Genomic DNA, 27,431 nt, shown 5'->3' on the forward strand with positions numbered 1-27,431 from the left:
AGGTCTTAGTCAAGCTGCCACATGCATGACATTTCTCCATGGGGATGGAAAGTACATAGGTAGGCCAGTAACACTGCGTCAGTCCCACATGCCTTGTAGCAAGAGGTCACACGTGCCACAAGGCCAGGAATGGCTCACCCACCTGACCTCTAGGGCGTGGAATGGTCCCCCTTGCTTCAAATTTTCCATCACACCTTATCGTAGAATTTACAGTGCAAAAGGAGGCCATTTGGCCTATTGAGTTCGCACCGGCCCTTGGAAAGAGCACCCTACTTCCGCCCACACCTCTACCCTATCCCCGTAACCCAGTAACCCCTCCTAACCTTTTAGACACTTAGGGCAATTTAGTGTGGGCAATCCTCCTAACCTGCAAATCTTTGGACCGAGGGGGAAAACCGGAGCACCTGGAGAAACCCCACGCAGACACGGGGAGAACGTGCAGATACCGCACAGGCAGCGCCCCAAGCCGGGAATCGAACCTGGGACCCTGGAGCTGTGAAGCAACAGTGCTAACATCCCACCCTTATGTTTTAGTATTTGTAAAGGAAGAATATAAAAGGATAAGGGGAACCAATAGAGAAATAGAATTAGAGAAGGCACTGCAACTACAGTAAACTCCCATCTTTCGTGCAACATTTGTTCACGTTTTCATTTACCCGCGCTTTGTACACCGCATTGCCCATCAGATGAGCAATGTTCGCTCATCTCCATTTTCTTCTTACTCTCTCCTGGAATGACTGCAGCTGAAGTGCAGCCCGAATGAAGAGATTACTCCGGAAATGGCCCAATCACTAGGTCCAGAGCGGCATTACTGGCTCTGTTCAATTTTGAAATCCTCACCAATGTGTTGCTCAGAGGCTCCCCGATCTGTCGTACACAATTTGCCCAAACCAGTGCCGCCTTCACATGGCTGGAACCCATTGAAAAGCATGTTCAACATTCACAATTTCGCCACTTTTGAGGTTTCGTGAGAACACAACACCAACGAAAAGTGGGACTTTATTGCACTGTTATGGAGGTGTAGTGATTTCAATACTGGACTCGCAACCCAGCTGTTGTAAATTTATAATCCCATCATGGCAAATCAGGAAAGTGAAATTAAACAAATCCAGTAAATCTGACAGCTGTTGTAAAAATCCAACAGGCCGATTAATATATTTAGGGAGACCAGCCAGCCTCCCAAATAGGGTCAACACAATATTCCAGACTTATGAAATGTGGTTGGCTCCTAATGTGCTCTGCAGTGGCCTGGGAAATCTCACACTGTTGTAAAACCATTGCTGCATTCAAGAAGTTGAAAGCAGGGGTGGACAATAAATGCTGCATTGCGATCATTGTCTACACCCCATGTTTAAGAAGAGCAAGCACAAAGAACAAATGGCTTCCTCCTGTGCTGCAAATATCATAATTCTCCACTGATGTATTTTTAAAGTTCTCAATTCAGGAATTAATACTTCTTAAAGTGGAATTAATTTACCCCCTTTTAGAGCACTAAATTATTTTAAGCCAAGATTCTGATAAACAATACTGCATCAAGTGAACATCATGCTGGCAAGACTGCAGCATACAGCAAGGTAGAGTTATTTGTTAGTAGTGAATTTCTAGCAGGGTGAATGAACCAGTCTATCCAGACTGGCATATGCACAAACTCATTCTGTTACAATCCTGGCTGATGTTCTAACTGGACGGCAAACTCCCAAAATGCAACTCTGGCTCAAAAGACCGCAACCATTACTTATTTAAAATAAAACATTGAGGTACAGAGTAACAGGACTGCCAGTTAGTTTTAACAACAAGAAAAAAACATTTATTAAACATGAAAAAAATTAGATAATACAATATTCTTTTACTCCCCCTTTAGTTTAACAATTACATACAGATTTTAAGATTAACACAGATTACAAAGTACATCTTAAACTACAATGGTCTCATGAACACAAAAAGTCCATTTTAAGCACACAAGATGACTGTGGTAAGACACGCTCCCTTTCTGAACCCAAATGAATGTCTGTGGATTTCTCCTCAAAATCCCCCCAGATGATTCTTTTTTTTAAAATATTTATTTATTCTCCTTTTTCACATTTTCTCCCATATTTACACCCACCAACAATAAACAATAATCAGTAACAAATATGTCAATCCCCATATCAATAACAATGATCCCATCCTCCCATCAAGCCCCAAACATTCACCCGCATGTTCACATAAACAGATGACAAAAAAGAATCAGGAATCACCCATAAGCCACCATTGACACACACCTCCCCCCCAACCCTCCCATCCATCCCCCCCAACTAATGTTCGATGTTATCCAGTTCTTGAAAGTGCATAATGAATAATGCCCAAGAATTGTAGAATCCCTCTATCCTTCCCCTCAGTTCAAACTTAACCTTCTCAAGAGTCAAGAATTCCAACAGGTCCCCCCGCCACGCCAGAGCACAGGGTGGGGAGGTTACTCTCCAACCCATCAGGATCCGCCTTCGGGCGACCAACGAGGTGAAGGCTACAACATCTGCCTCCGCACCAGTTTCCAACCCTGGCTGGTCCAACACCCCAAATATGGCCTCCCGGGGGCCCAGGTCCAGTTTCACCTGCACCACTTTAGAAATTACACTAAAAACCTTCTTCCAGTAATCCTCTAGCTTTGGACAGGACCAAAACACATGAATGTGATTAGTAACCCCTCCCCCCCAACCCCCACCCTGCAACGTTCACACATCTTCTACTCCTTCAAAGAGTCAGCTCATCCTCACCCTTGAGGTGTGCTCTGTATACCACCTTCAGCTGTATCAGCCCCAACCTCGTGCACGAGGTGGGGGCGTTCACTCTCCGGAGCACCTCACACCAGAACCCCTCCTCCATAATCCTCTCCCAACTCTTCCTCCCACTTTGCTTTGATCCCTTCCAGTGGTGCCTTCTCCTCTTCTAAAATAGCTCCATAAACCGCTGACACTACCCCCTCCTCCAGCATTGTGGAGGCCCCCCAGATGATTCTTATACTGTTATCCACCTCGTCTCGCTGAACTCTGGCTTCCACGAGTAATTTCAAATTCCATTTTCAAATCTCCTTTTAAATTATGCTTTCCCTCCGCTGCTTCCATCAAGGTTTCGTTTTCAGGTTTTATACCTCTCCCTCCTGGTTTCCTTGGTCTTAAAGGCTTTTATACAAACTCCGAGGTCCAGCCACCAAGTTCCATAATTATTTCAAATAACATCTCCCAAACTAGTATTTTCTCACAAACCTTAGCACTATTGCATATATCTTTCTGGCCTCTCATAATCCAATTCCTTTTCAACTCTGTGACTTTATTGAACAGTAATCTGTTCTGGTTACCAGTTTCCTATGTTCTATTAACTCCAGACTTCTTGGAAACTCCTCATCATTTCTCTAGTTTCCTTAGCAAGCTGGACGTTAGATTTCCGGAAACTGTTCTCTTAGCCATTACTCCATTCTAGCAAGGCTGAGGAGTGTTCCCTCTTTAGCCTTCTAAAACCAACTGCTGCTAACAGAGCTGTGAGAGTTGCCTTCTCTCTCACTACCCATCTCCAACTGCAATCAAATTAGCTAAACTAAAACTTAAAAGCTTCTCTACCTTATAAGGCCCCAATTGCTAAGCAACCACTGCTGGTTTATTTACTCTTCACATCATAGACCTAAGCACAATAGAATCACAGTTGAAATTGAAACCAGCTGCCAAAAATACACACAAACACAAATTCCATCATGAATCTAACAATACGGTTTACCCTTCCAGCACACAGAAATGTTAAATTAAACATACTTAAAACTATATCTTATTTCTGTTCACCAATGCAAATATAAATCCCTTAAAGCTATCTTTGTTTTCCTGACAAGACTCATTTCTATGTGGCTAACTAGTGTCCTTGGATATGGCCGAGGAAACCACCCCCTCGCTTAGCAATACACAAAAAGTCAGCTGTTAGAATTGGTGCTTGAGCAGAGGTCTTAGATCCCGTTAGCTACTTAAAAAATACAAATGATCGTGATCTTTGAAGCCAATCATATGTGGATGAATTTAAAGGAATTAATAACTGGGGTTTAATGGACTGAGGTGCAACAAACTAGTTTCATGCAAAATAGAGTATAGTACAGTATTCAGCATAAAGACTTAGAATGGTTACTGTGGGGCGGCAGGGTGGTGTAGTGGTTAGCATTGCTGCCACTGCGCGGAGGACCCGGATTCGATCCTGGCCCTGGGACACTGTCTGTGTGGAGTTTGCACATTCTCCCAGTGTCTCCCAAAGATGTGCAGGGTAGGTGGATTGACCACATTAAATTGCCCCTTAATTGGAAAAAAATAATCAGTTATTCCAAATTTATTTTAAAATGGTTACAGCAGCTAATGAGGCCATTCAGACCGTAGTGCCCATGCTGGCCCCACATCCCTCCCTTTCCTTGTCGACCTACACCATTTCTCTCTTCGGGTGCTTAACTAACTCCCTTTTGAAAGCCACAATTAATCTGCCATTGTAGGTGTTAACTACACACTGCATTAAAAATCTCTCCCTCATGTTGCTCTTGGTTCGTTTTTCAATCATCGTAAATCCATGTCCTAGAACATAGAATCTCTACAGTGCAGGAGGCCGCCATTCGATCCATCGAATCTGCACCGACCCTCCGAAGGAGCTCTCTACCCAAGCCCACTCCCTGTAACCGCATGCATTGATCATGGGCAATCCACCTAACCTGCACATCGTTTTTGGATACCGAGGGCCAACTTAGCATGTCAAATCTAGCTGATCTGCACATCTTTGGACTGTGGGAAGAAACCGGAACACCCGGAGGAAACCCATGCAGACACGAGGAGAACGAGCAAACTCCACACAGTCACCCAAGGCTGGAATCGAACCCGGGTCCTTGGCACTGTGACGCACCAGTGCTAACCATTGCACCGCCCTTGTTCTCTGCTTCTTGAGCCCTCCAATGGGGACAGCTGTCTAGACCCCTCATGATTTTTAACATCTCAATGGAACCTCTCTCAACCTTCTTCTCTAACAAAAACAAACCCAGTTTCTTTAGTCTAGCCATGTAACCGAAGTCCCTCATATCTGGAACCATTCTATTGAATTCTTTCTGCAGCTTTGCTAAAGGCTTGACAACCTTCTGAAGAAGGATGCTCAAAATTGCACACAATACTCCAGTCGAGTCCAACACAGCATTTTATAAAGTTTCATCCTGACTTCCTTACTTTTGTACATTCGTTACCTCTACTTATAAAGCCCAGCATGCCTTTTTAACTACTTTCTCACTCAAGCTTCCCTGCCACATGCCCCAAGTCTCTCTGTTCTTTATTTCATTTATTTTTTTAAATATATTTTTATACTCCTCCTTTTTCACGTTTTCTCCCAAAATTACACTCACCAACAATAAACAATAATCAGTAACGAATGTAATGTCAATCCCCATATCATTAACAACAATCCCATCCTCCCACCAAACCCCCAAACAGCATCCCACATGTTAACATAAACAAATAACAAAAAGGGATCAGGAATCACCCATAGTCACCATTAACACACACAGTCAGTCCCCCCCCCCCCCCCCCCAACCTTCACAACCCAACCCCCCGATGTTCGAAGTAATCCAATTCTCAAAAGTGCAAAATGAATAGCGCTCATGAATTGTAGAACCTCCCCATCCTTCCCCTCAGTTCAAATTTGACCTTCTCAGGAGTCAAGAATTCCAACAGGTCCCCCCTCCATGCCAGGGCACAAGGTGGAGAGGTTGATGATCTCCATCCCAACAGGATCCGCCTTCGGGCGATCAACGAGGCAAAGGCTACAGCAACTGCCTCCACACCCGTTTACAATCCTGGCTGGTCCGACACCCCGAATATGGCCTCCAGAGGGCCCAGGTCCAGTTTCACGTGCACCACTTTAGAGATTACTCTAAAACCTCCTTCCAGTAATCCTCTAGCTTTGGACAGGACCAAAACATATGAACGTGGTTTGCGGGGCCCCACCGCAAAGCTCATACTCAAAGAACCGGCTCATCCTTGCCCTAGTGAGGTGCGCTCTATATACCACCTTCAGCTGTATCAGCCCCAACCTCACGCACGAGGTGTAGGCGTTCGCCCTCCAGAGAACATCACACCAGAACCCCTCCTCCCTTCTTTATTTTAAACCGCTTCTCCACATTCTCCCTATCAAGATGCATCACTTCACACTTCCCTATATTAAATTCCATCACTCGTGTCTGCCTTATACCGTCTTCAAGTCTATCATTATCCTCACATTTCATAACGCTTTCATTTTTTGTATTACCTACAAATTTTGAAATTTGTGTGCACCCAAGTCTAGTCACTAATATGCCACTAAAAGCAGTGGTCTGAGTACTGACCCATTGGAGAACCAAGCTGTATATCGCCCTTCAGTCCAAAAAAAGCTATTCACCACTACTCTTTCCTGCCACTAATCCAATTTTGTATCGATGCTGTCACTGCCCTTTTAACTCATGGGCATAATTTAAAGTTGCTGCAATCCAAGAAAAGTAGGGTGAACTGTCTTACTTCTAGTTTACTATCTCAAATTACTCAACATAAAAATGCACCATTGTGTATATGTATAGAATTACCTTTCTGTTCTTATGCCTGACAACCCTTTAAAATCTATGTTTCTCCATTCTCACCTCTTGCAGATCCACTATTTTCACTGTTCCATCAGTTGCCTTTGGAGCCATGAGCGCACAGAATGGTGGAACAGGCTCAAGGAGGAGTATTGTGTACTCCTCCTCCTATTTCTTACAATCTTATAAAATTCTTAAGTAGGGTGGAAGGTAGGATGTTTCTCCTGGCTTGGGAGTCCAGAACTACAGAACCACAGCCTCAGAATATGGGATAGGTCATTCAGGTCTGAAAAGAGGTCAAAGTTTTTCACTCAAAGAGTTGTGAACCTTTGGATTTTTTTGAATATTTTCAAGAGAGGTCAATCAATTTTTGCCTACTTATGGACGGAAGCAAGGGATATGGGAATAGTGGGGGCAGTGTAACGGAGAAAAATGATCTTATTCAACGGGGGAGCATGCTCAATGGCCGAATGGCCTACTTCTGATGTCCTTATGCTCTCAAACCCTACCTCCATGGCCAAATGTTCGATCCCTGTCATAACATCTCCTTATCCAGCTCAATGTTAAATTTTGTTTGATAATGCTCCTTGGGGGCAGCACGGTGGCGCAGTGGTAGCACTGCAGTCTCACGGCGCCAAGGTCCCAGGTTCGATCCTGGCTCTGGGTCACTGTCCGTGTGGAGTTTGCACATTCTCCCCGTGTTTGCGTGGGTTTTGCCCCCACAACCCAAAGATGTGCAAGTAGGTGGATTGAACACGCTAAATTGCCCCTTAATTGGAAAAAATGAATTGGGTACTCTAAATTAAAAAAAAAGATAATGCTCCTTGGAATTGACTTCCGGTTGCGGCTATGTGGAGCTAAGTCGCACATTCGGCGGCTCCCGCAAAAACGGATTTTTGGGCTCTTTTCAGGGCCCTCAACGGCACTTTTTCGACGTTTCCCAGTGTGGGAAGGAGATTATAACAGCTCCCCAATAGTAAATGGCTTCTACTAGGAGCGGGGAGACTAAAAAGGTGGTGGTGGACCCGAAGAAGGTGCGAGGGAAGAAGAACAAAATGGCGGCGGGCGGAGACCAGGCAGCGTGGATGCAGTGGGCGGAGGAGCAGCAGGAGGGTATCCAGCGCTGCTTCAGAGAGATTAAAGCGGACCTGCTGGAGCCGATGAAGGCTTCTATTGATGAGCTGCTGGAGACACAGATGGCCCAGGGGGTGGCGATCCGCGAGGCTCGACAAAAGATCTCCGACAACGAGGACGAGATCTTAGGCCTTGCGGTAAAGGTGGAGGCACACAAGGCGCTCCACAAGAAATGGCAGGAGCGGTTCGAGGAGATGGAGAATCGGTCGAGGCGGAAGAATCTGCGGATTCTGGGCCTCCCGGAGGGGCTGGAGGGGCCGGACGTGGGGGCCTATGTGGTCACCATGTTGAACTCGCTGATGGGAGCGGGGTCCTTCCAGTGGTCCCTGGAGTTGGAAGGGGCCCATAGAGTACTGGCGAGGAGGCCCAAGGCTAACGAGCCTCCGCGGGCGGTGCTGGTGAGGTTCCATCGGTTCGTCGATCGGGAGTGTGCGCTCAGGTGGGCCCAAGGAGAGGAGCAGCAGGTGGGAGAACGCGGAGGTTCGAATATACCAGGACTGGAGTGTGGAGGTGGCGAAGAGGGGGGGCCGCGTACAATCGAGCAAAGGCGGTGCTGCAAAGGAAGGGGGTGAAGTTTGGCATGTTGCAGCTGGCGGAGGCATGGGCCTTTGTTCAGGCCGAGAAGTTGGACACAGATTGAGGGTCGGGATGGGGACTGCGGTTGATATGTTATTTATTTATTTTTTTTTGAGGGGGGTTTCTTTGCTTTGCTCCTGGTTTCTTTCTTTCTGTGTTTTTCTCTTTCAGGTTGGTGAGGGTGGCTGGGGCGGGTTGGGCACTGTTTTGGTTGGGTTGGTCGTGGGGGCTCTTGGAGGGGGGTAGGCAAATGGAACAGGGGTGGTGGACGGCGGTGAGATGGGGCCCCGCGGGGAGGGGGAGGCCAGAGTCGGGGGTGAGTGGAGTGGGCCTGTAAAAGGAGCTGCATCAGAGGTGGCGGGGCCAGGTAGGTGGAAAGTGCGGGCTTTTTCCCGCGCTGAAGGCTGGAGGGGGCGGGGCCGGGGCGGGGAAGCAAGGGTTGTTTCCCGCACTTAGAATGGAAGGGGGAGGGGGAAGAGCCTATGGATGGGGAACGGGAGAGGAGGGTATGTCACACAATGGGAGGAGTCGATGGGGAGGCGGGAGTGGCCGGGGTCAGCAGGAGTCAGCTGACTTGCGGAAGTGCAATGGGGGGAGTAAATCAGCTAGGATGGGTCCTAGCCGTGGGTGGGGGGGGAATCGAGTTGCTGCTGCTATGGTCAAGGGGGAGCTGGAGCGAGTGGGGGGGGTCAGGTATGGGGTGCGGGCGCGTGGCTGGCCGAGGAGGGGTCATGGCTAGCCGGCGGGGAGGGGGCCGGGTAACCCCCTGATCCGGCTGATAACCTGGAATGTAAGGGGACTGAATGGGCCGGTTAAGCGGGCCCGCGTGTTCGCGCACCTGAAGAGGCTCAAGGCGGATGTGGTTATGCTCCAGGAGACACACCTGAAGGTGGCAGACCAGGTAAGATTGAAGAAAGGGTGGGTAGGTCAGGTGTTTCACTCGGGCCTGGATGCCAAAAATCGAGGGGTGGCGACCTTGGTGGGAAAGAAGGTGTCATTCGAGGCGCCAAGCATTGTGGCAGATAATGGCGGTAGGTACATAATGGTAAGTGGGAAGTTGCAGGGAGAGAGGGTGGTACTGGTCAATGTGTATGCCCCGAATTGGGACGATGCGGGTTTTATGCGGCGGATGTTGGGTCGGATCCCAGACTTGGAAGTGGGGGGCCTGATAATGGGGGGAGACATTAACACGGTGCTGGATCCGGCACTGGATCGCTCCAGGTCTAGGACGGGTAGGAAGCCGGCAGCGGCTAGAGTGCTGAGGAGGTTTATGGACCAGATGGGAGGGATGGACCCTTGGAGATTTGCAAGGCCGGGGGCTAGGGAATTTTCATTCATCTCACATGTCCACAAGGCTTATTCCCGAATCGACTTTTTCATTTTGAGTAGGGCGCTGATAGCGAGTATTCGGCAATAGCCATTTCGGACCACGCCCCGCATTGGGCGGACTTGGAGATAGAACATAGAACATAGAAAAATACAGCACAGAACAGGCCCTTCGGCCCACAATGTTGTGCCGAACCTTTGTCCTAGATTAATCATAGATTATCATTGAATTTACAGTGCAGAAGGAGGCCATTCTGCCCATTGAGTCTGCACCGGCTCTTGGAAAGAGCACTCTACCTAAGTCAACACCTCCACCCAACACTAAGGGAAATTTTGGACACTGAGGGAAATTTATCATGGCCAATCCACCTAACCTGCACACCTTTGGACTGTGGGAGGAAACCGGAGCACCCTGAGAAAACCCACGCAGACACGGGAGGATGTGCAGACTCTGCACAGACAGTGACCCAAGCCGGAATCGAACCTGGGACCCTGGAGCTGTGAAGCAATTGTGCTATCCACAATGCTACCGTGCTGCCCTTAAGAACAAATTAATCTACACTATATCATTTTACCGTAATCCATGTACCTATCCAATAGCTGCTTGAAGGTCCCTAATGTTTCCTACTCAACTACTTCCACAGGCAGTGCATTCCATGCCCCCACTGCTCTCTGGGTAAAGAACCTACCTCTGACATCCCCCCTATATCTTCCACCATTCACCTTAAATTTATGTCCCCTTGTAATGGTTTGTTCCACCCGGGGAAAAAGTCTCTGACTGTCTACTCTATCTATTCCCCTGATCATCTTATAAACCTCTATCAAGTCGCCCCTCATCCTTCTCCGTTCTAATGAGAAAAGGCCTAAAACCCTCAACCTTTTCTCGTAAGACCTACTCTCCATTCCAGGCAACATCCTGGTAAATCGTTAATCCTGTATTCCACATTCATATTTGTCCTTCCAAAATGGACAACCTCACCCTTTTCAGGGTTAAACTCCATCTGCCACTTCTCAGCCCAGCTCTGCATCCGATCTATGTCTCTTTGCAGCCGTCAACAGACCTCCTCACTATCCACAACTCCACCAATCTTTGTATCATCTGCAAATTTACCCTTCAACTCCCTCATCCAAGTCATTAATGAAAATCACAAACAGCAGAGGACCCAGAACTGATCCCTGCGGTACGCCACTGGAAACTGGGATCCAGGCTGAATATTTGCCATCCACCACCACTCTCTGACTTCTATCGGTTAGCCAGTTTGTTATCCAACTGGCCAAATTTCCCACTATCCCATGCCTCCTTACTTTCTGCAGAAGCCTACCATGGGGAACCTTATCAAATGCCTTACTAAAATCCATGTACACTACATCCACTGCTTTACCTTCATCCACATGCTTCGTCACCTCCTCAAAGAATTCAATAAGATTTGTAAGGCAAGACCTACCCCTCACAAATCCGTGCTGACTATCCCTAATCAAGCAGTGTCTTTCCAGATGCTCAGAAATCCTATCCTTCAGTACCCTTTCCATGACTTTGCCTACCACTGAAGTAAGACTAACTGGCCTGTAATTCCCAGGGTTATCCCTAGTCCCTTTTTTGAACAGGGGCACGACATGCGCCACTCTCCAATCCCCTGCTACCACCCCTGTTGACAGTGAGGACGAAAAGATCATTGCCAACGGCTCTGCAATTTCATCTCTTGCTTCCCATAGAATCCTTGGATATATCCCGTCAGGCCCGGGGGACTTGTCTATCCTCAAGTTTTTCAAAATGCCCAACACATCTTCCTTCCTAACAAGTATTTCCTCGAGCTTACCAGTCTGTTTCGCACTGTCCTCTCCCACAATATGGCCCCTCTCATTTGTAAATACAGAAGAAAAGTACTCGTTCAAGACCTCTCCTATCTCTTCAGACTCAATACTCAATCTCCCGCTACTGTCCTTGATCGGACCTACCCTCGCTCTAGTCATTCTCATATTTCTCACATATGTGTAAAAGGCCTTGGGGTTTTCCTTGATCCTACCTGCCAAAGATTGTTCATGCCCTCTCTTAGCTCTCCTAATCCCTTCCTTCAGTTCCCTCCTGGCTATCTTGTATCCCTCCAACAGCCTGTCTGAACCTTGTTTCCTCAGCCTTACACAAGTCTCCTTTTTCCTTTTAACAAGACATTCAACCTCTCTTGTCAACCATGGTTCCTTCACTCGACCATCTCTTCCCTGCCTGACAGGGACATACATATCAAGGACACGTAGTACCTGTTCCTTGAACAAGTTCCACATTTCACTTGTGTCCTTCCCTGACAGCCTATGTTCCCAACATATGCACTTTAATTCTTGTCTGACAACATCATATTTACCCTTCCCCCAACTGTAAACCTTGCCCTGTTGCACGCACCTATCCCTCTCCATTACTAAAGTGATGGGGGAGGAGAGGGACCAGCGCCTGCTGTGGCGCTTGGAGGTGGGGCTGTTGGCGGACGAGGAGGTAAGCGAGCGGGTCCGTGGAAGTATAGAGAGGTACTTGGAGACCAACGACAACGGGGAGGTCCGAGTGGGGATGGTATGGGAGGCGCTGAAGGCAGTGGTGAGGGGAGAGCTCATCTCCATTAGGGCCCACAAGGAGCAGAGGGAGCGGGGGGAGAGGGAGAGGCTGGTGGGGGAGATGGTGAGGGTAGACAGGAGGTATGCGGAGGTGCCCGAGGAAGGATTGTTGAGGAAGAGGCGCAGCCTCCAGGCCGAATTCGACCTGGTGACCACCAAGAAGGTGGAGGTGCAGTGGAGGAAGGCACAGGGGGCGATTTAAGAGTATGGGGGAAAAGGCAAGACGGATACTGGCGCATCAGCTTCGGAAGCGGGACGCAGCTAGGGAGATCGGGGGAGTTAAGGACAGGGGAGGGAGCATGGTGCGGAGTGGGGTTGGCATCAATGGCGTCTTCAGGGACTTTTACAAAGAATTGTACCGTACCGAGCCTCCACGGGAGGAGGGAGGGATGGGCCGCTTCCTGGACCAATTGAGGTTTCCAAAGGTGGAAGAGGGACTGGTGGCGGGATTGGGGGCCCCGATTGGGCTGGAGGAGCTGACGAAAGGGATAGGAAGCATGCAGGCGGGGAAGGCACCGGGGCCAGACGGTTTCCCGGTCGAATTCGATAAAAAATATATGGACCTGTTGGGCCTGTTGCGTGTCAGGACCTTCAATGAGGCAAGGGAGGGGGGGGCTTTGCCCCCGACAATGTCCCGGTCACTGATGAATTGAAAGTCGCTTATTGTCACAAGTAGGCTTCAATGAAGTTACTGTGAAAAGCCCCTAGTCGCCACATTCCGGCGCCTGTTCGGGGAGGCTGGTACGGGAATTGAACCGTGCTGCTGGCCTGCTTGGTCTGCTTTAAAAGCCAGCGATTTAGCCCAGTGTGCTAAACCACCCCCATTCTCCTTGATCCTGAAGCGGGCCAAGGATCCCCTGCAATGTGGGTCTTACAGACTGATTTCCTTGCTAAATGTAGATGCCCAGGTGCTGGCGAAGGTCTTAGCCACGAGGATGGAGGATTTGTGTGCCGCAGATCATCCATGAAGACCAGACGGGGTTTGTGAAGGGGAGGCAGTTGAACGTGAATGTGCGGAGACTTTTGAACGTTATCATGATGCCGGCGAGGGAGGGGGAGGCGGAGATAGTGGTGGCGATGGACGCTGAGAAAGCCTTCGATAGGATAGAGTGGGGGGTACCTGTGGGAGGTGCTGAAGAGGTTTGGGGAGGCGTTTGTCAGGTGGGTTAGGCTGTTGTATGAGGTCCCGATGGCGAGTGTGGCCACAAACAGGAGGAGGTCCGAATACTTTCGGTTGCACCGAGGGACGAGGCAGGGGTGTCCCCTGTCCCCCCTGCTCTTCGCTCTGGCGATTGAACCCCTGGCTATGGCACTGAGGGAGTCAAGGAACTGGAGGGGGTTGGTGCGGGGTGGGGAGGAGCATAGGGTGTCATTCGATGCGGACGACCTGCTGCTGTATGTGGCGGACCCGGTGGGGGGAATGCCGGAGGTAATGAGGATTCTTAGGGAGTTCGGGGATTTCTCAGGGTACAAGCTCAACATGGGGAAGAGCGAGTTGTTCGTGGTTCACCCAGGGGACCAGGAGAGGGGGACTGGCGAGCTCCCATTAAAAAGGGCGGAGAGGAGCTTCAGGTACGTGGGAATCCAGGTGGCCAGGAGCTGGGGGCCCTGCATAGGCTTAATTTTACAAGGCTGGTGGAGCAAATGGAGGAGGAGTTCAAGAGGTGGGACGCGTTGCCGCTGTCCTTGGCGGGTAGGGTGCAGTCAATCAAAATGACGGTGCTCCCAAGGTTTTTGTTCCTGTTCCAGTGCCTCCCCGTGCTTATCCCGAAGGCTTTTTTTAGGCGGGTTAACAGGAGTATAATGGGGTTTGTGTGGGCGCGAGGGACTCCGAGGGTGAGAAGGGTGTTCCTGGAGCGGAGTAGGGATAGGGGGGGACTGGCGCTGCCCAACCTGTGGGTACTAATGGGCCGCCAATGCTACGATGGTGCGCAAGTGGGTGACGGAGGAGGAGGGGGCTGCATGGATGAGGCTGGAAACAGCGTCTTGTGTGGGTACGAATCTGGGGGCGCTGGCAACGGCGCCGCTGTGCTCCCTCCAAGGAGGTATACCACGAGCCCGGTGGTGGCGGCTGCCCTCAGAATTTGGGGGCAGTGGAGACGGCATTGGGGGGGGGGGGGGGGGGGGGGGGGGGGGAAGAGTTGGGGCCTCGGCGTGGACCCCAATACGGGGGAACCACCGGTTCGCCCCAGGGAGAACAGGTGGAGGGTTTTCGGGGTGGCACAGGGCAGGGATACGAACGTTGGGGGACCTGTTTGTGAACGGGAAGTTCGTGAGCCTGGGTGAGCTGGAGGAGAAGTACGGGCTCCCCCCCGGGGAACACCTTCAGGTACTTACAGGTAAGGGCGTTTGCCAGACGGCAGGTAGTGGAATTCCCGCGGCTACTGCCACACACAGTACAGGACAGGGTGCTCTCGGGGGGGTGGGTGGGAGTGGGGAAGATCTGGGAAACTTACCAGGTGATGCAGGAGGAGGAGGCCTCGGTGGTGGAGGTGAAAGGTAAATGGGAGGAGGAGTTGGGAGAGGAGATTGAGGAAGGGACGTGGGCAGATGCCTGGGCAGATGCCCTAGGGAGGGCGAACTCTTCCTCATCGTGTGAGAGGCTCAGCCTCATACAGTTTAAGGTGCTGCACAGGGCACACATGACCGGGACAAGGATGAGCCGTTTTTTGGGGGGTGAGGACAGGTGTGATAGGTGCTCAGGGAGCCCAGCAAATCACACCCATATGTTCTGGGCATGCCCAGCACTGGAGGAATTTTGGAAGGGTGTAGCGAGGACGGTGTCGAGGGTGGTAGGATCCAGGGTCAAACCAGGCTGGGGGCTTGCAATATTTGGGGTGGCAGAGGAGCCGGGAGTGCAGGAGGCGAAAGAGGCCAGTATTCTGGCCTTTGCGTCCCTGGTAGCCTGGCGAAGGATTCTTCTTCAGTGGAAGGATGCGAGGACTCCAAGCGTGAAATCCTGGATCAGCGATATGGCAGGGTTCATTAAATTGGAGGGGGTGAAATTCGCCTTGAGAGGGTCGGTACAAGGGTTCTTTCGGCGGTGGCAACCGTTCTTAGACTTCCTGGCAGAACGGTAGACATTGGTCAATGGGAGCAGCAACTCCGGGGGGGGGGGGGGGGGGGGGGGGGGGGGGGGTAATAATTATTTTTGTTGTTATTGTTATTTACACTGAAGGGTCTGAGGGGGTGTATATACCTGTTGTGTTCAGTCGGGGTGTTAATGTTAATTTATTATTTATGTACAGGGGGAGGGGGTTATGGAGGGTTGCTCAGTTCTGGGTCCTCTGCTGTTTGTGATTTTCATTAATGACTTGGATGAGGGAGTTGAAGGGTGGGTCAGTAAATTTGCAGACGATACGAAGATTGGTGGAGTTGTGGATAGTAAGGAGGGCTGTTGTCAGCTGCAAAGAGACATAGATAGGGCTGAGAAGTGGCAGATGGAGTTTAACCCTGAAAAGTGTGAGGTTGTCCATTTTGGAAGGACAAATATGAATGCGGAATACAGGGTTAACGGTAGAGTTCTTGGCAATGTGGAGGAGCAGAGAGATCTTGGGGTCTATGTTCATACATCTTTGAAAGCTGCCACTCAAGTGGATAGAGCTGTGAAGAAGGCCGATGGTGTGCTCGCGTTCATTAACAGAGGGATTGAATTTAAGAGCCGTGAGGTGATGATGCAGCTGTACAAAACTTTGGTAAGGCCACATTTGGAGTACTGTGTACAGTTCTGGTCACCTCATTTTAGGAAGGATGTGGAAGCTTTGGAAAAGGTGCAAAGAAGATTTACCAGGATGTTACCTGGAATGGAGAGTAGGTCTTAGGAGGAAAGGTTGAGGGTGCTAGGCCTTTTCTCATTAGAACGGAGAAGGATGAGGGGCGACTCGATAGAGGTTTATAAGATGATCAGGGGAATAGATAGAGTAGACAGTCAGAGACTTTTTCCCCGGGTGGAACAAACCATTACAGGGGGACATAAATTTAAGGTGAAAGGTGGAAGATATAGGAGGGATATCAGAGGTAGGTTCTTTACCCAGAGAGTAGTGGGGACATGGAATGCACTGCCTGTGGAAGTAGTTGAATCGGAAACATTAGGGACCTTCAAGCAGCTATTGGATAGGTACATGGATTACGGTAAAATGATATAGTGTAGATTTATTTGTTCTTAAGGGCAGCACGGTAGCATTGTGGATAGTACAATTGCTTCACAGCTCCAGGGTCCCAGGTTCGATTCCGGCTTGGGTCACTGTCTGTGCGGAGTCTGCACGTCCCTCCCAGTGTCTGCGTGGGTTTCCTTCGGGTGCTCCGGTTTCCTCCCACAGTCCAAAGATGTGCAGGGTAGGTGGATTGGCCATGATAAATTGCCCTTAGTATCCAAAATTGCCCTTGGTGTTGGGTGGAGGTGTTGAGTTTGGGTGGGGTGCTCTTTCCGGGAGCCGGTGCAGACTCGGGGGGCCGAATGGCCTCCTTCTGCACTGTAAATTCAATGATAATCTATGATTAATCTAGGACAAAGGTTCAGCACAACATCGTGGGCCGAAGGGCCTGTTCTGTGCTGTATTTTCTATGTTCTATGTTTTTCTAGACTGTGTTTTGCACTTAACCCTGTTGGGTTCTTTTTTCATTTTGTTATTGATATTTTATGAAAACCATAATAAAAATTATTTTTTTTAAAAAGATAATGCTCCTTGGATAATGCCTTGGAAGATTTTCAGTACGTTAACAATGTTATGCAAATGCAAGCTGTTGTTGTAAAATGTTTAACGTATCAAAAAATAACTCTTTTTCGCATCTCAGATTGTTCTTGTGAAAATGTTGTTATTGTTAAAACACACTATGCAAAACATATACATCTGCCTCAAATGGCTTACCTTTTCAGAGGCTGTCGCCAGTTTCGTACCACTTGCATCAAATGCCAGAGCAGCAAGGGGACTGTCATGAGCTGGGATCATATTAGCAGCTCTCTTTAAAACAAAAAAGTGAATAAAAAATTGCTTCACATAAATATTCCATATATTGAACGCTAAGAAGGTGAAAAAAAAATTCAATCCACTTTCCCGTGTGTGCATATTGCTTTAAGGAATGACAGCTCAGGGTCAAACATGATGTTACGAGCAAGGAGGTGAATAATTCAGAATCTCATCATATATAATTGATTTTTGTTTTAAGCATGATATGATTAATATCAAGCATTTAGTTCGGGCAAAGGTCTTCAGTTCATTGCTATTGGACTGCAAAGGCTATGAAAACAATTGCATACCAGATATTTGAAGGTTTCACTTCCAAAATATATCCATTACAATGTTTTGTTAAAATTATGCAATGCAAGTAAAACAATACTGGGTGCAAGGATCAAGCTTTAACAAGTCAATCAAAGTCATGGGTTGTGCAATCGTACTGCAACTCAACCACTACACATCTCAAATTGCAGGCATGCTATGACAGTATGAACAAAATCCAAATAACTAAAATTGTTTTGTTTTTTTACATCACAACAATATACACCGGAGTGATCAATTGGACTAAAGCAGGGTCTTTCATTTATACAAAATGGTTATATTTGTTAGAAGCATCACAGAAATTGTCGCATATACTGACACAGTTACTTTTTCATGCACTGTGATATTTACTTTGGAGGACTTGACTTTGAGGGAGACCTATACCCAAAACCTACAGTTCAGAATTATTAGTAACCAAAGAGGAGAAAGTGAATATATGCTTTCAGTGCTCATTCTCTCAAGAGTTTGGTTTCAACCTTGATCCAGTAGCATACTGCAAAGCTTTAAACCACACAATGCTGTCCAGCACAGTTAAAATACAGCTTTTTTGCAAACCAAGCTCCACAAGAACCACCAACACAATTCTAGCCCTCTCAAACAGTTGAGTAATTGGGTGGTATTTCCAGCCTTGCTAACTCAAACCAGCTGATAAATGGGCAATAGAGTCCCAGAAATCTGCCTTTGCTAGCATGGCTATGATAAGCAACAACATCACTTCAGCAGGGTCACAATAAATGGCAGAACAAGCTTCAGGAACTAAATAGCCTACACTCCTGTTCTATGTTAATAGATTATACTCAAATCGTAATTTAAAAATCAAAAGCACAGTCACCGAGTCGATATCAGGTATGCTAAAGCATCTTAAAATAAAAACATACTTGTCCAAATTAAATGATATAATTTAAGGAACACAGTGTGAAAAGTCTGACAGGTATTATCAAGCCTAAATACATACTCGTATCAGATGAGTTATAGATTTCCATAATTGGAAGCCTTTATTCTCTCAATTTATAAATTCCAACAGTGAAACCTAGCATTACTAAAAAAGATAAAACACACACTTCTTTTTTTTGTTTTTACAGATGGGTTTATCAGGTACTGATTCAGTCTGTGCAATAATGAGCAAATACTAGGCTAAAATAGTTGGACTGTTTATCGAGCACAGGGCACATGATTTGCGATCAGGCTGGTTCCAGTGATAACAGGCACCATGCAAAATTGTTTCTACCACTTCAATTCCATGATTGCGTCAGAGAACTGAGCATCTACTTCCCTGCTGGCTGCCTCTGTTCAGCCGAGGGCCAAGCAGCATTCACTCATCTCATGTGGTGCAGCGAGCCTTTATTCCTAAAGACGCCTGTCCTTCTTATAAGAAGCTTCACCGGATAACAAGAGGCAGATGCTGAATACTGTTGCCAAAATTCTAAACAAGGAAAATGGACCTTCAATGTCTAATCCTGGAGAATTAGAGGTGGAGATTAACAGGAGAAGAGATGTGAGGGGTCTGTGGGGAGCAGGCCCCCAAGGGTGTTAGAAGAGATTGGGGTCAGGTTACTAGGGAGGCTACATCCTGGCATCTGGATCAAAGAGCCTGCAGCAGTGCCAGAAGAAACCTAATAACCTCACACAGGTTGACATGGTCAGTAAATGCATCTTCACATGACATTTCCTTGCCGCCACTCCATCAACTTCTCACACTGTCCAATACACACTCAGCTGCACTCCCTGGCACTCATGGCTCATTAAAATTCAAATATTCCACTTCACCATCACACATTCTCCAATGTTGTCACGGTCACGTCTCTCATAGACTCCACATGTTGCCAGCTCTTCAGCCAAGGCAGGCACATCATCTGAACACAGTGCTACACAATCACAGATATTCTTCCCTCTCTCTGGAAGGACAAAGTGCCACAGCATAGAAGGGAGCAGAGCATAAAAGACAGGGAATGACGAAAAGACAGGAATCATCTCCTGAGCCCTACAGAAGGGATGGTTATCAGCATCATGGGGTTAGCTGTGACAGAATCCATGGCACAAATGTTGCTGAGGGTATTCAGGGTGACAGCACATACCTGCCTTATAATCCACCTCAACTCCCAGCTCACACTCACCCCCAAGCATAATGATCAAGCTACACATGTTGATCTCTTGCTTTCCAATTCACCCTCCTTTCTTCACCACAACTTCTGATTTTAGATTTCAGAGCTACCTGCAGCCACAGCAGACCCACAGAGAGAAAGCAACATCACAGCAAATATGAAGCCCTGTCACTTGTTGTTTATAAAAAATATATATTTTTATTAAGAGTTTTTTTTCCCAATATAACACCTGTGCAACCATATTTATACAACAATCACAGTATTTCAAACCCCCAACTACCCAAAGCCAAACCCAAAAAGAATAACCAATGCCCTAGATCACCACCAATGCCCTAGATCTCCCCTTAACATATGACCAGCTCTCTGAAGTAGGAAATGAACAGAGCTGCCCTTCCATCAACCCGTTCAAGATATACTTGATTTTTTTTTAAATGTAAGCACTCCATCAGGTCACTTAACCACACTGCAGCCATGGGCGGCACCCAAGACTTCCATCCAAACAGAACTCGTCTTCAGGCTATTAGCGAGGCAAAGGCAAGTGCATCTGTCTTTGCTTCAGTCTGCAGCTCCGGTAAATCTGAAACCCCAAAGATAACCACCAAAGGGCAAGCTCAACCCCAAGAATTCCTGACATGGTGCTGAAGAAGGAGACCCAAAAGCCAATAAGCTTAGTACAAGATCAGAACATGTGCGCATGATGAGCTGGGCCCCTAGAGCACCGCTCGCACTGTAGCCACCTGGGTTGGCCAATTCCCGACGTAAAATGGAGAACAGCAAAGGCTGAAGGGAAATTCAGCCAACACAGGCAAAAACTAGCAGGTGCAAGTTTACTGTGTATTAAACTCTGCAAAAGCCCAGACAGCATCGATACCAGCAACCATCTGCACAATAATGTAGCGGCCATCTACATACTAATGAGCGATCCCCGGGAACTATCGAAACATTTAAGGTAAACAAAGCCAAGCCAGACTCCTCGGCGCCAGCAGGAGCCAACACAAAAGAGGTTAACGGACACCTAAAGACTGCCCATCAATCAGGGAACCGCTCCAGTAATGGAGAAATCGAACCAAGCGATTGGAACAAAGTCCAATCACTTGAAACCAGGTACGGGGTCTGCCCCGAAAGGCGGGAAGCCCCTGGGGACTATAAAGTAAAGCCCCCAAGTTCAAATCGTCCTTCTTGACAGGGTCACTCAGCAACGCGAACCAACCCTCGACAGTGACCCGTCCAGCTACCGCCAAAGAACGCAAGTCTCAAGTCAACGCTCGTTACGAGATAGGCGCTCCTAGCTACCAGTCCATACCAGCTTTTGAATCCCGCAGACTCAGAACCTGAACGAAAGGCCATTTGTTCCCCTGACCTGGTAGGCCAGTCCGAAGCTAAGTATAGGCCTGTTAGTTGTAGAAATAGCTTAGAAAGTAGAGTTTATGCATGAGTAGATTTGGCTGTGTGTAAATAAATGTGCTTTGATTTGAATCTTACTAATTGGTGTATTGAGTCATTGATCATTACTTGCACTTGAACCTCGTGGCGGTATCATAAAGATACCTGGCGACTCTAGAGCAAAGGTTATAAAACAGAGCCAATTGAACCAACCAAAAGTTAGCAACAGCACCTATCATCTATTTCCGTGAAGAATCCACTCAGCTGTGCCCTGGACAGATGTGCCCTATGTACCACCTTAAACTGAATCACATTGAGCCTAGCACACTAGGAGGTGGAGTTGACTTGTGTTGAGCCTTGCTCCACACCCCACCTCAAATACCTGGCCCAGCTCCCTCGCCACCTCATGCAGTGGAACCTGTTCCGTCAACACAAGCCAACTACAAATAGCCAACATCTTCCCTTCCCCTACATCAACCACCAAAAGAACCCTATCCATCAAACAGGGCGAGGGTGCCAAGGGGAAGGAAGAAATCTCCTTGCATACAAAGTCGAGTACCTGATAATACTGAACAGATTAGCTCTCGGAAGCCAGTACTTGCCCAACCACGCCTCAAAACCAGCGACTTTTGCCAACTATAAACAAATCCCCGAACCGCTCCAGCCCCACCTCCCTCCAAATACCAAACAATAAGTCCAAGGCTGCCAGTAGAAAAAGATGATTTTCACAGATTGGTGCCAACAATGACATAGCACCCAGTTCAAAATGCTGCCTAAACCATCTCCATATTCTCAAGGTGGCCACCACTATCGGACTGCAAGTCCATTCAGTCGGAGAGACCAGAAGGGGAACCATAACGGGAACCATAACCAAGGCTCTCAAACTGAAACCTCTGCAGGCACTCCTCTCCATTTGCCTCCACAAGGACCCCATCCCCCTGTACCACCCCCGCACATTCTCAATATACGCCGTCCAATAATAAGATAACAGGTTGGGCGAAGCCAGGCCCTCGACAGTCTCTCCCTTTGCAAAAATACTCTGTGAATCCGTGGGGTCTTGCCCACCCAAATAAAAGATGATATAACTTTACTGACTTCCACAAAAAACGATTTAGGGATGAAAACTGGAAGCACAGAAACAGAAATAGAAACCTTGGGAGGATATTCAACTTTAGTGACTGAACCCTACCCGCCAAGATCAGCGGGAAGTTTCCCTACTTCTTCAGGTCAGCCTTCACCGCATCGACCAAATCCCCAAAGTTAGTTTATGGTGTGAGGCTCAATCATGGGTCACCCGGATTCCCAGATAACAGAAGCTGGACCTGGCCAGGCGAATGGGCAACCTCCCCAGATCGGCTCTCCTCCCTGGAAGATTCACGGAAAACATTTGCTTTTGCCCAAGTTCCATTTATATCCCGCGAAGGAGCCAAATCTCCCAAGCAGCTTCATTATTTCCTCTGCACTGGCGAGAGGGTCCATCACATACAATAACAAATCATCCGCATACAGTGATTCCTAAACTCGCCCCCCCACCCTTCCACTTTGAGGATGCCCTCAATGCAATGTCCAGAAGCTCAAATGCTATGGCAAACATTAGCGGGGATAGTGGACACCCGTCTCATGCCTCTCATCAGGTGGAAAAACTTGGAACTCAAAGCATTCATATGAACACCGCGGTGGGGGCCCTATATGAAAGCTGGATCTAAGCTATAAATCTAGGTCCAAAGCTAACCCCACCCCAAATATCTCAAACAAATAATCCCATTGCACCCTATCAAATGCCTGCTACTTGCTCTGACACTCAGATAAGGGCACTGCATATAACCCAAAGGTTGGTATAGAATTGGGATAAGAACATGGGTGAATCACCAGGCACACGTAGCCTGCAGCCTGGCAAGGTAAAGTGAGGGTGTACCAGTTCACTAGAGTGCCAGGTTGCAAATGAGTTCTGCTACAGGGGTTCAGATGAGGACCTCAGTGGAGTGGCAAATGTAAGAATAATGATGGGCATGCACACCAAGAGACTGGGTACATTGGCTGGTATCAGATAGCCTCATGTAACAGTCCAGGAGCAGAGAAGAATCCAGCTCTACGTTAGCATAGGGCACTGCACAGAGCTTATCCTCTACCTATTCCATCACGTGACATACTGACAGAGACACATGTTGCAGCCCAGATACCTGTTGCAGCTTTTGTGTGGACAGTTCACCAACTCCATTGCCCTGCCTGTGAGCCTGTAATCCAGCAAAACATCTCCAAAACCATTCTATAATACTTTATGACACTTTCATATAGCAGAATGTCTTGCCAGTAAGTTGGGTGCCTCGCATTTTAAGTACCTAGTAGTGCTGAGCTACTCTTGCAGCTGAACACTTTATCTTCAGTGAGTGATGTACAATTTTGTCAAATGTGTCTGCGCAGTCCGAATTTGGAAAATAGGTGCCACATCATGAAGGGCTGTGTGGCATCAAGCAACCAGTGCAGTTACTTCTGGCACTTGTAGGAGATGACCAGCTCAAGTATTCTTCTCAAGATGGTGCACAATGTGGGCTGCACCAGAAGCAGCTGACAACACAATTTGCACTCCCCGGAGGGTCACTGGCTTCTGTAGCAATGTTGATAGCAGCATTACTGATCCAAATTTCACACCCTATCATTTTTAAAAATCACTTGTAGAACATGGAAAGTGGAATTTGACTTGCCAAGTTTAAAATGTTACATTTGGTGAATGTTGTCCTCCCAAATCATAGCATATGCTCATCAGAAAACAATGGGATCTAAATCATTTTAGGTGTCTGGGCTGTCAGAGAGTTAAGGAGCAAAATCTCTGGATACATAACCCTCAGATACATAACCCTCAAAGGAAAGTAGAACATTCAGGTCACCGAGACCGATTTCTTCATAAACGAAAGAGAACAAATTAGATTTGAGGATACGGAGTAAAATTGAATAGGGTTGGCAGATTCCATGAAATAAAAACTGAGTTATTTGTCACAGACAGGGTTTGTGTTTATTCTTGTCTGTGATCAAGGATTTTTTTTCTATACGTGAGGTTAATGTGCACTTTCCCTCAGAGGAATTTTTCCCAAGTTTTTAAATTTCCAGCAGCAAGCTTATGTAAATTTGAAAATAATGTTTATTTATTATCACACACTTGCCCCAGGAGGTTTTAACACATACTGCCCCAGAGGCTTTAACACAACTTCTCTCACATATCACACACACACAATCATAAGATACAAGACCATAAGATATAGGAGCGGAATGAGGCCTTTCAGCCCATCGAGCCTGCTCCTCCATTCAATCGTGGCTGTTTCCCATCATCATTCTCCTGTCCTCTCCCCATAACACCAATGTCCTTAGAATCAAGAATCTGTCTGTCTTAAAAACCCAGTGACTTGGCCTCCACAGCTTTCTGCGGCAATGAATTCCACAGATTCACCAGCCTCTGGCTGAAGAAATTCCTCATCTCTGTTTTAAACAATCATCCCTTGAGTCTAAGACTGTGCCCTTGGGTTCTACTCTCTCCTACAAGTAGAAACATGCTCCCCATGCCCATTCAATCTGGGCCTGCCAGTATTCATAAGTTTCAATAAGATCCCCCTTCATCCTTCTGATATCCATCGAGCAAAGATCCAGAGTTCTCAAATGCTCCTCATTTAACAAGTCCTTCATTCCGCGGATTATTCTTGTGAACCGCCACTGGACCTTCTCCATGGCTAGCACATCCTTCCTTAGATAGGTAGTGGCCCAAAACCTGCTCACAGTATTCCAAAGTGGGTATGACCAGAGCTTTGTACAGCCTCAGAAGTACATCCCTACTCTTGTATTCTAGCCCTCTCGACATGAATGCGAACATTGCATTTGCCTTCCTAACTGCCAACTGAGCCTGCACGTTAACCTTAAGAAAATCCTGAACAAGGACTCATAAGTCCCTTTGTATTTCTGACTTCCGAAGCCTTTTCCATTTAGAAAACAGTCTATGCCTCTATTCTTCCTATCAAAGTGCATAATCTCACACTTTTCCACATTGTATTCCATCTTCCACTTCTTTTGCCCACTCTCCTAGCCTGTCCAAGTCCTTCTGCAGTCTGCTTGCCCCCTTAACACTACCTGTCCCTCTATATATCTTTGTAGCATCTGCAAACTTAGCAACAATGCCCTCAGTTCTGTCTTTCAGATCCTTAATGTATATACCGTGAATAATTGTAGTCCCAACACGGACAACAAATAGAAAACGGATGCTGTAGCTGTGGTGGAGGTCAGGTATAAAACACAGGCCCCGGAATTTGATGACGTTACACCAATTTTTCAGGACTAAAAAGAGAATCAAGCTTTAAGTACTGTGAGGAAGCGCACACTCATTACAAGCTCAAAGTGTTCCATTCATTGTGTTGGAGACAACAACAAAAATTAGGTATCATGGACCCATGACCGAAACAGGTAACAGTAGGGTTAATACCAGTTTGAGTCGCTCTCTGCAATACTGGCTTGCCCAGAGGCAGCTGGCAACACCAATGGCTTCATTCAGGAAAATTCGGTGTATGGCTGGGTTAAATAAAAGGATTGCTGCAGGTCAGCATTAAAAAGGAATTTGTTGAAAATTCCTATAAGAATGCAGAGGCAGGAGGAGTCAGACTGCTTTTTCCAAACCCATATTAGAACTGATTGCCACTGCCAGCCATCCCCTCAAATCACAAACTCAACCACTCAGTCACCATCATCGCCTTCCTGTTCAAATGCCCCCCCCCCCCCCCCCCCCCCCCCCCCCCACCACTCCACACGCCTTCCAGGCAAACCACCCAGCCCTTCACATTCTCAAGCTCAACATCAACAGCAAAAGCATGCTGTTGTCACCAGACTCCGTTCAAATCTCCTTCCTGTGGTTACCACAGGTTAAACTCAATCAAGCAGAAACCCAATGTTCCATATGACCCTGAGCTGAGCTCACAGCCCCACATTAAGCTGGTCACCTATTTTAACATCCATAGAATCCCAACAGTACAAGAGGCTATTCGACCCTTGGAAAGAGCACCCTACTTAAGCCACACCTCCACCCTATCCCCATAACCCCATCTAACCTTTTGGGCACGGCAATTTATCCTGGCCAATCCACCTAACATGCACATCTTTGGACTGCAGGAGGAAACCCAAGCAGATAAGAGGAGAAAGTGCAAACTCCACACAGACAGTTGAAATCTGTTTAAGTGTTACTTCAACTGTTGGCAAGTTCCTCTGGGGCAGCACAGTGGTGCAGTGGTTAGCACTGCTGCCTACGACACTGAGGACCCGGGTTCGATCCCAGCCCTGGGTCACTGTCTGGGTAGAGTTTGCACATTCTCCCTGTGTTTGCGTGGATTTCATCCCCACAATCCAAAGATGTGCAGGTTAGGTGGATTGGCCATACTAAAATTGTCCCTTCATTGGAAACAAATAATTGGGTAATCTTGGCAAGATCCTCATTGACATCATCTTCAACTCAACATTCACCTACACTATCTCCTTTACCAGTATTCTGAATTCTTCCCAACAAACTACAACTCATTCAGCCTGCTTTCTATCCTACTCCAAATCATTCCCCATATCCTTGTTGACTCCCACTGATTTGCCATTACCAACAAATTATTTTCGAAATCAGTATTTTCATTTTTAATTCCCTGGCTGACCTAAATTCCGCATGATGTGATCAACCTCTTCCAGCTCTACGAGCCATCTTGCATCCACTGCTTTGCACTATCGCCCGTTCCCTTCACTCCACCAAAGCAGCAGAGCTTCCAGCCATCAATATACCACCTGAAATTCTATTCCTCAATCCTCCATCTTGCATTAACCATTTTTATAAAAAGGCCAAAAAACTTCATCCTCTGGATATTCTTCCACATAACTTTCCTTCTTTAAACACCCAGATATAAATGTTTAATTTGTTGTTGTGCCAAGTTAAAATCTATTTCATTGGCGATGAAGCTCCAGCTGAGAGAAGAGCAAGGTAGTTTGTAAATCAGCAATGTTGAATGATAAATTATGTTTACATCACATTTAACTTTAATGCGTGCATGCATGCTGAAACTCTGATGTTATTTAAAACATTGTATCAAATAATATCGCACCTTAAATACATAAACAGTTAATGCAGTATTTATCGATTTGATATGTAACTTCTTACCAGATTGATAGTATCGAACACCTGTACCTCCCCAATTGTTGCACTTCCAGGGTACGCAAGGTAGCAATTATCATTATTAATGGAAAGTGCACACAGCCCTGAAAATAATAAAACTGTCTTGAATGTCTTAAATGTTTCAGGGTTGAATATACATTGCAGTACGGGAGAGTGGGAGGACACTGTATTTATGCACTTATTAACTAAGTCAACAAATAAGAATTCCAGAATGAAATAAGGCAGCACAATTTATCATCCATTCAATACAGTAAAAATGTTGTTAACAC

The 27,431-nt window shown here is 47.2% G+C and overlaps 1 protein-coding gene across 2 annotated transcripts in view; it reads right to left on the reverse strand.

The window, feature by feature from the left end:
* The window catches only part of wipi2 (WD repeat domain, phosphoinositide interacting 2), a 117,026-nt gene that overhangs the window by 25,347 nt on the left and 64,248 nt on the right, over positions 1–27,431 (reverse strand). The window contains exons 5-6 of one of the 2 annotated variants that reach the window (XM_072480946.1): positions 27,148–27,245; positions 17,092–17,184 (exon numbers count right to left, since the gene is read on the reverse strand). In XM_072480946.1, the coding sequence (XP_072337047.1) occupies positions 17,092–17,184; positions 27,148–27,245 (191 nt within the window). The remainder of the gene's footprint in view (positions 1–17,091; positions 17,185–27,147; positions 27,246–27,431) is intronic. The other variant, XM_072480947.1, reaches the window with a different exon arrangement.

The sequence above is a fragment of the Scyliorhinus torazame genome, chromosome 17 (assembly GCF_047496885.1).
Source record: "Scyliorhinus torazame isolate Kashiwa2021f chromosome 17, sScyTor2.1, whole genome shotgun sequence".
NCBI classification, from domain to species: Eukaryota; Metazoa; Chordata; class Chondrichthyes; order Carcharhiniformes; family Scyliorhinidae; genus Scyliorhinus; species Scyliorhinus torazame.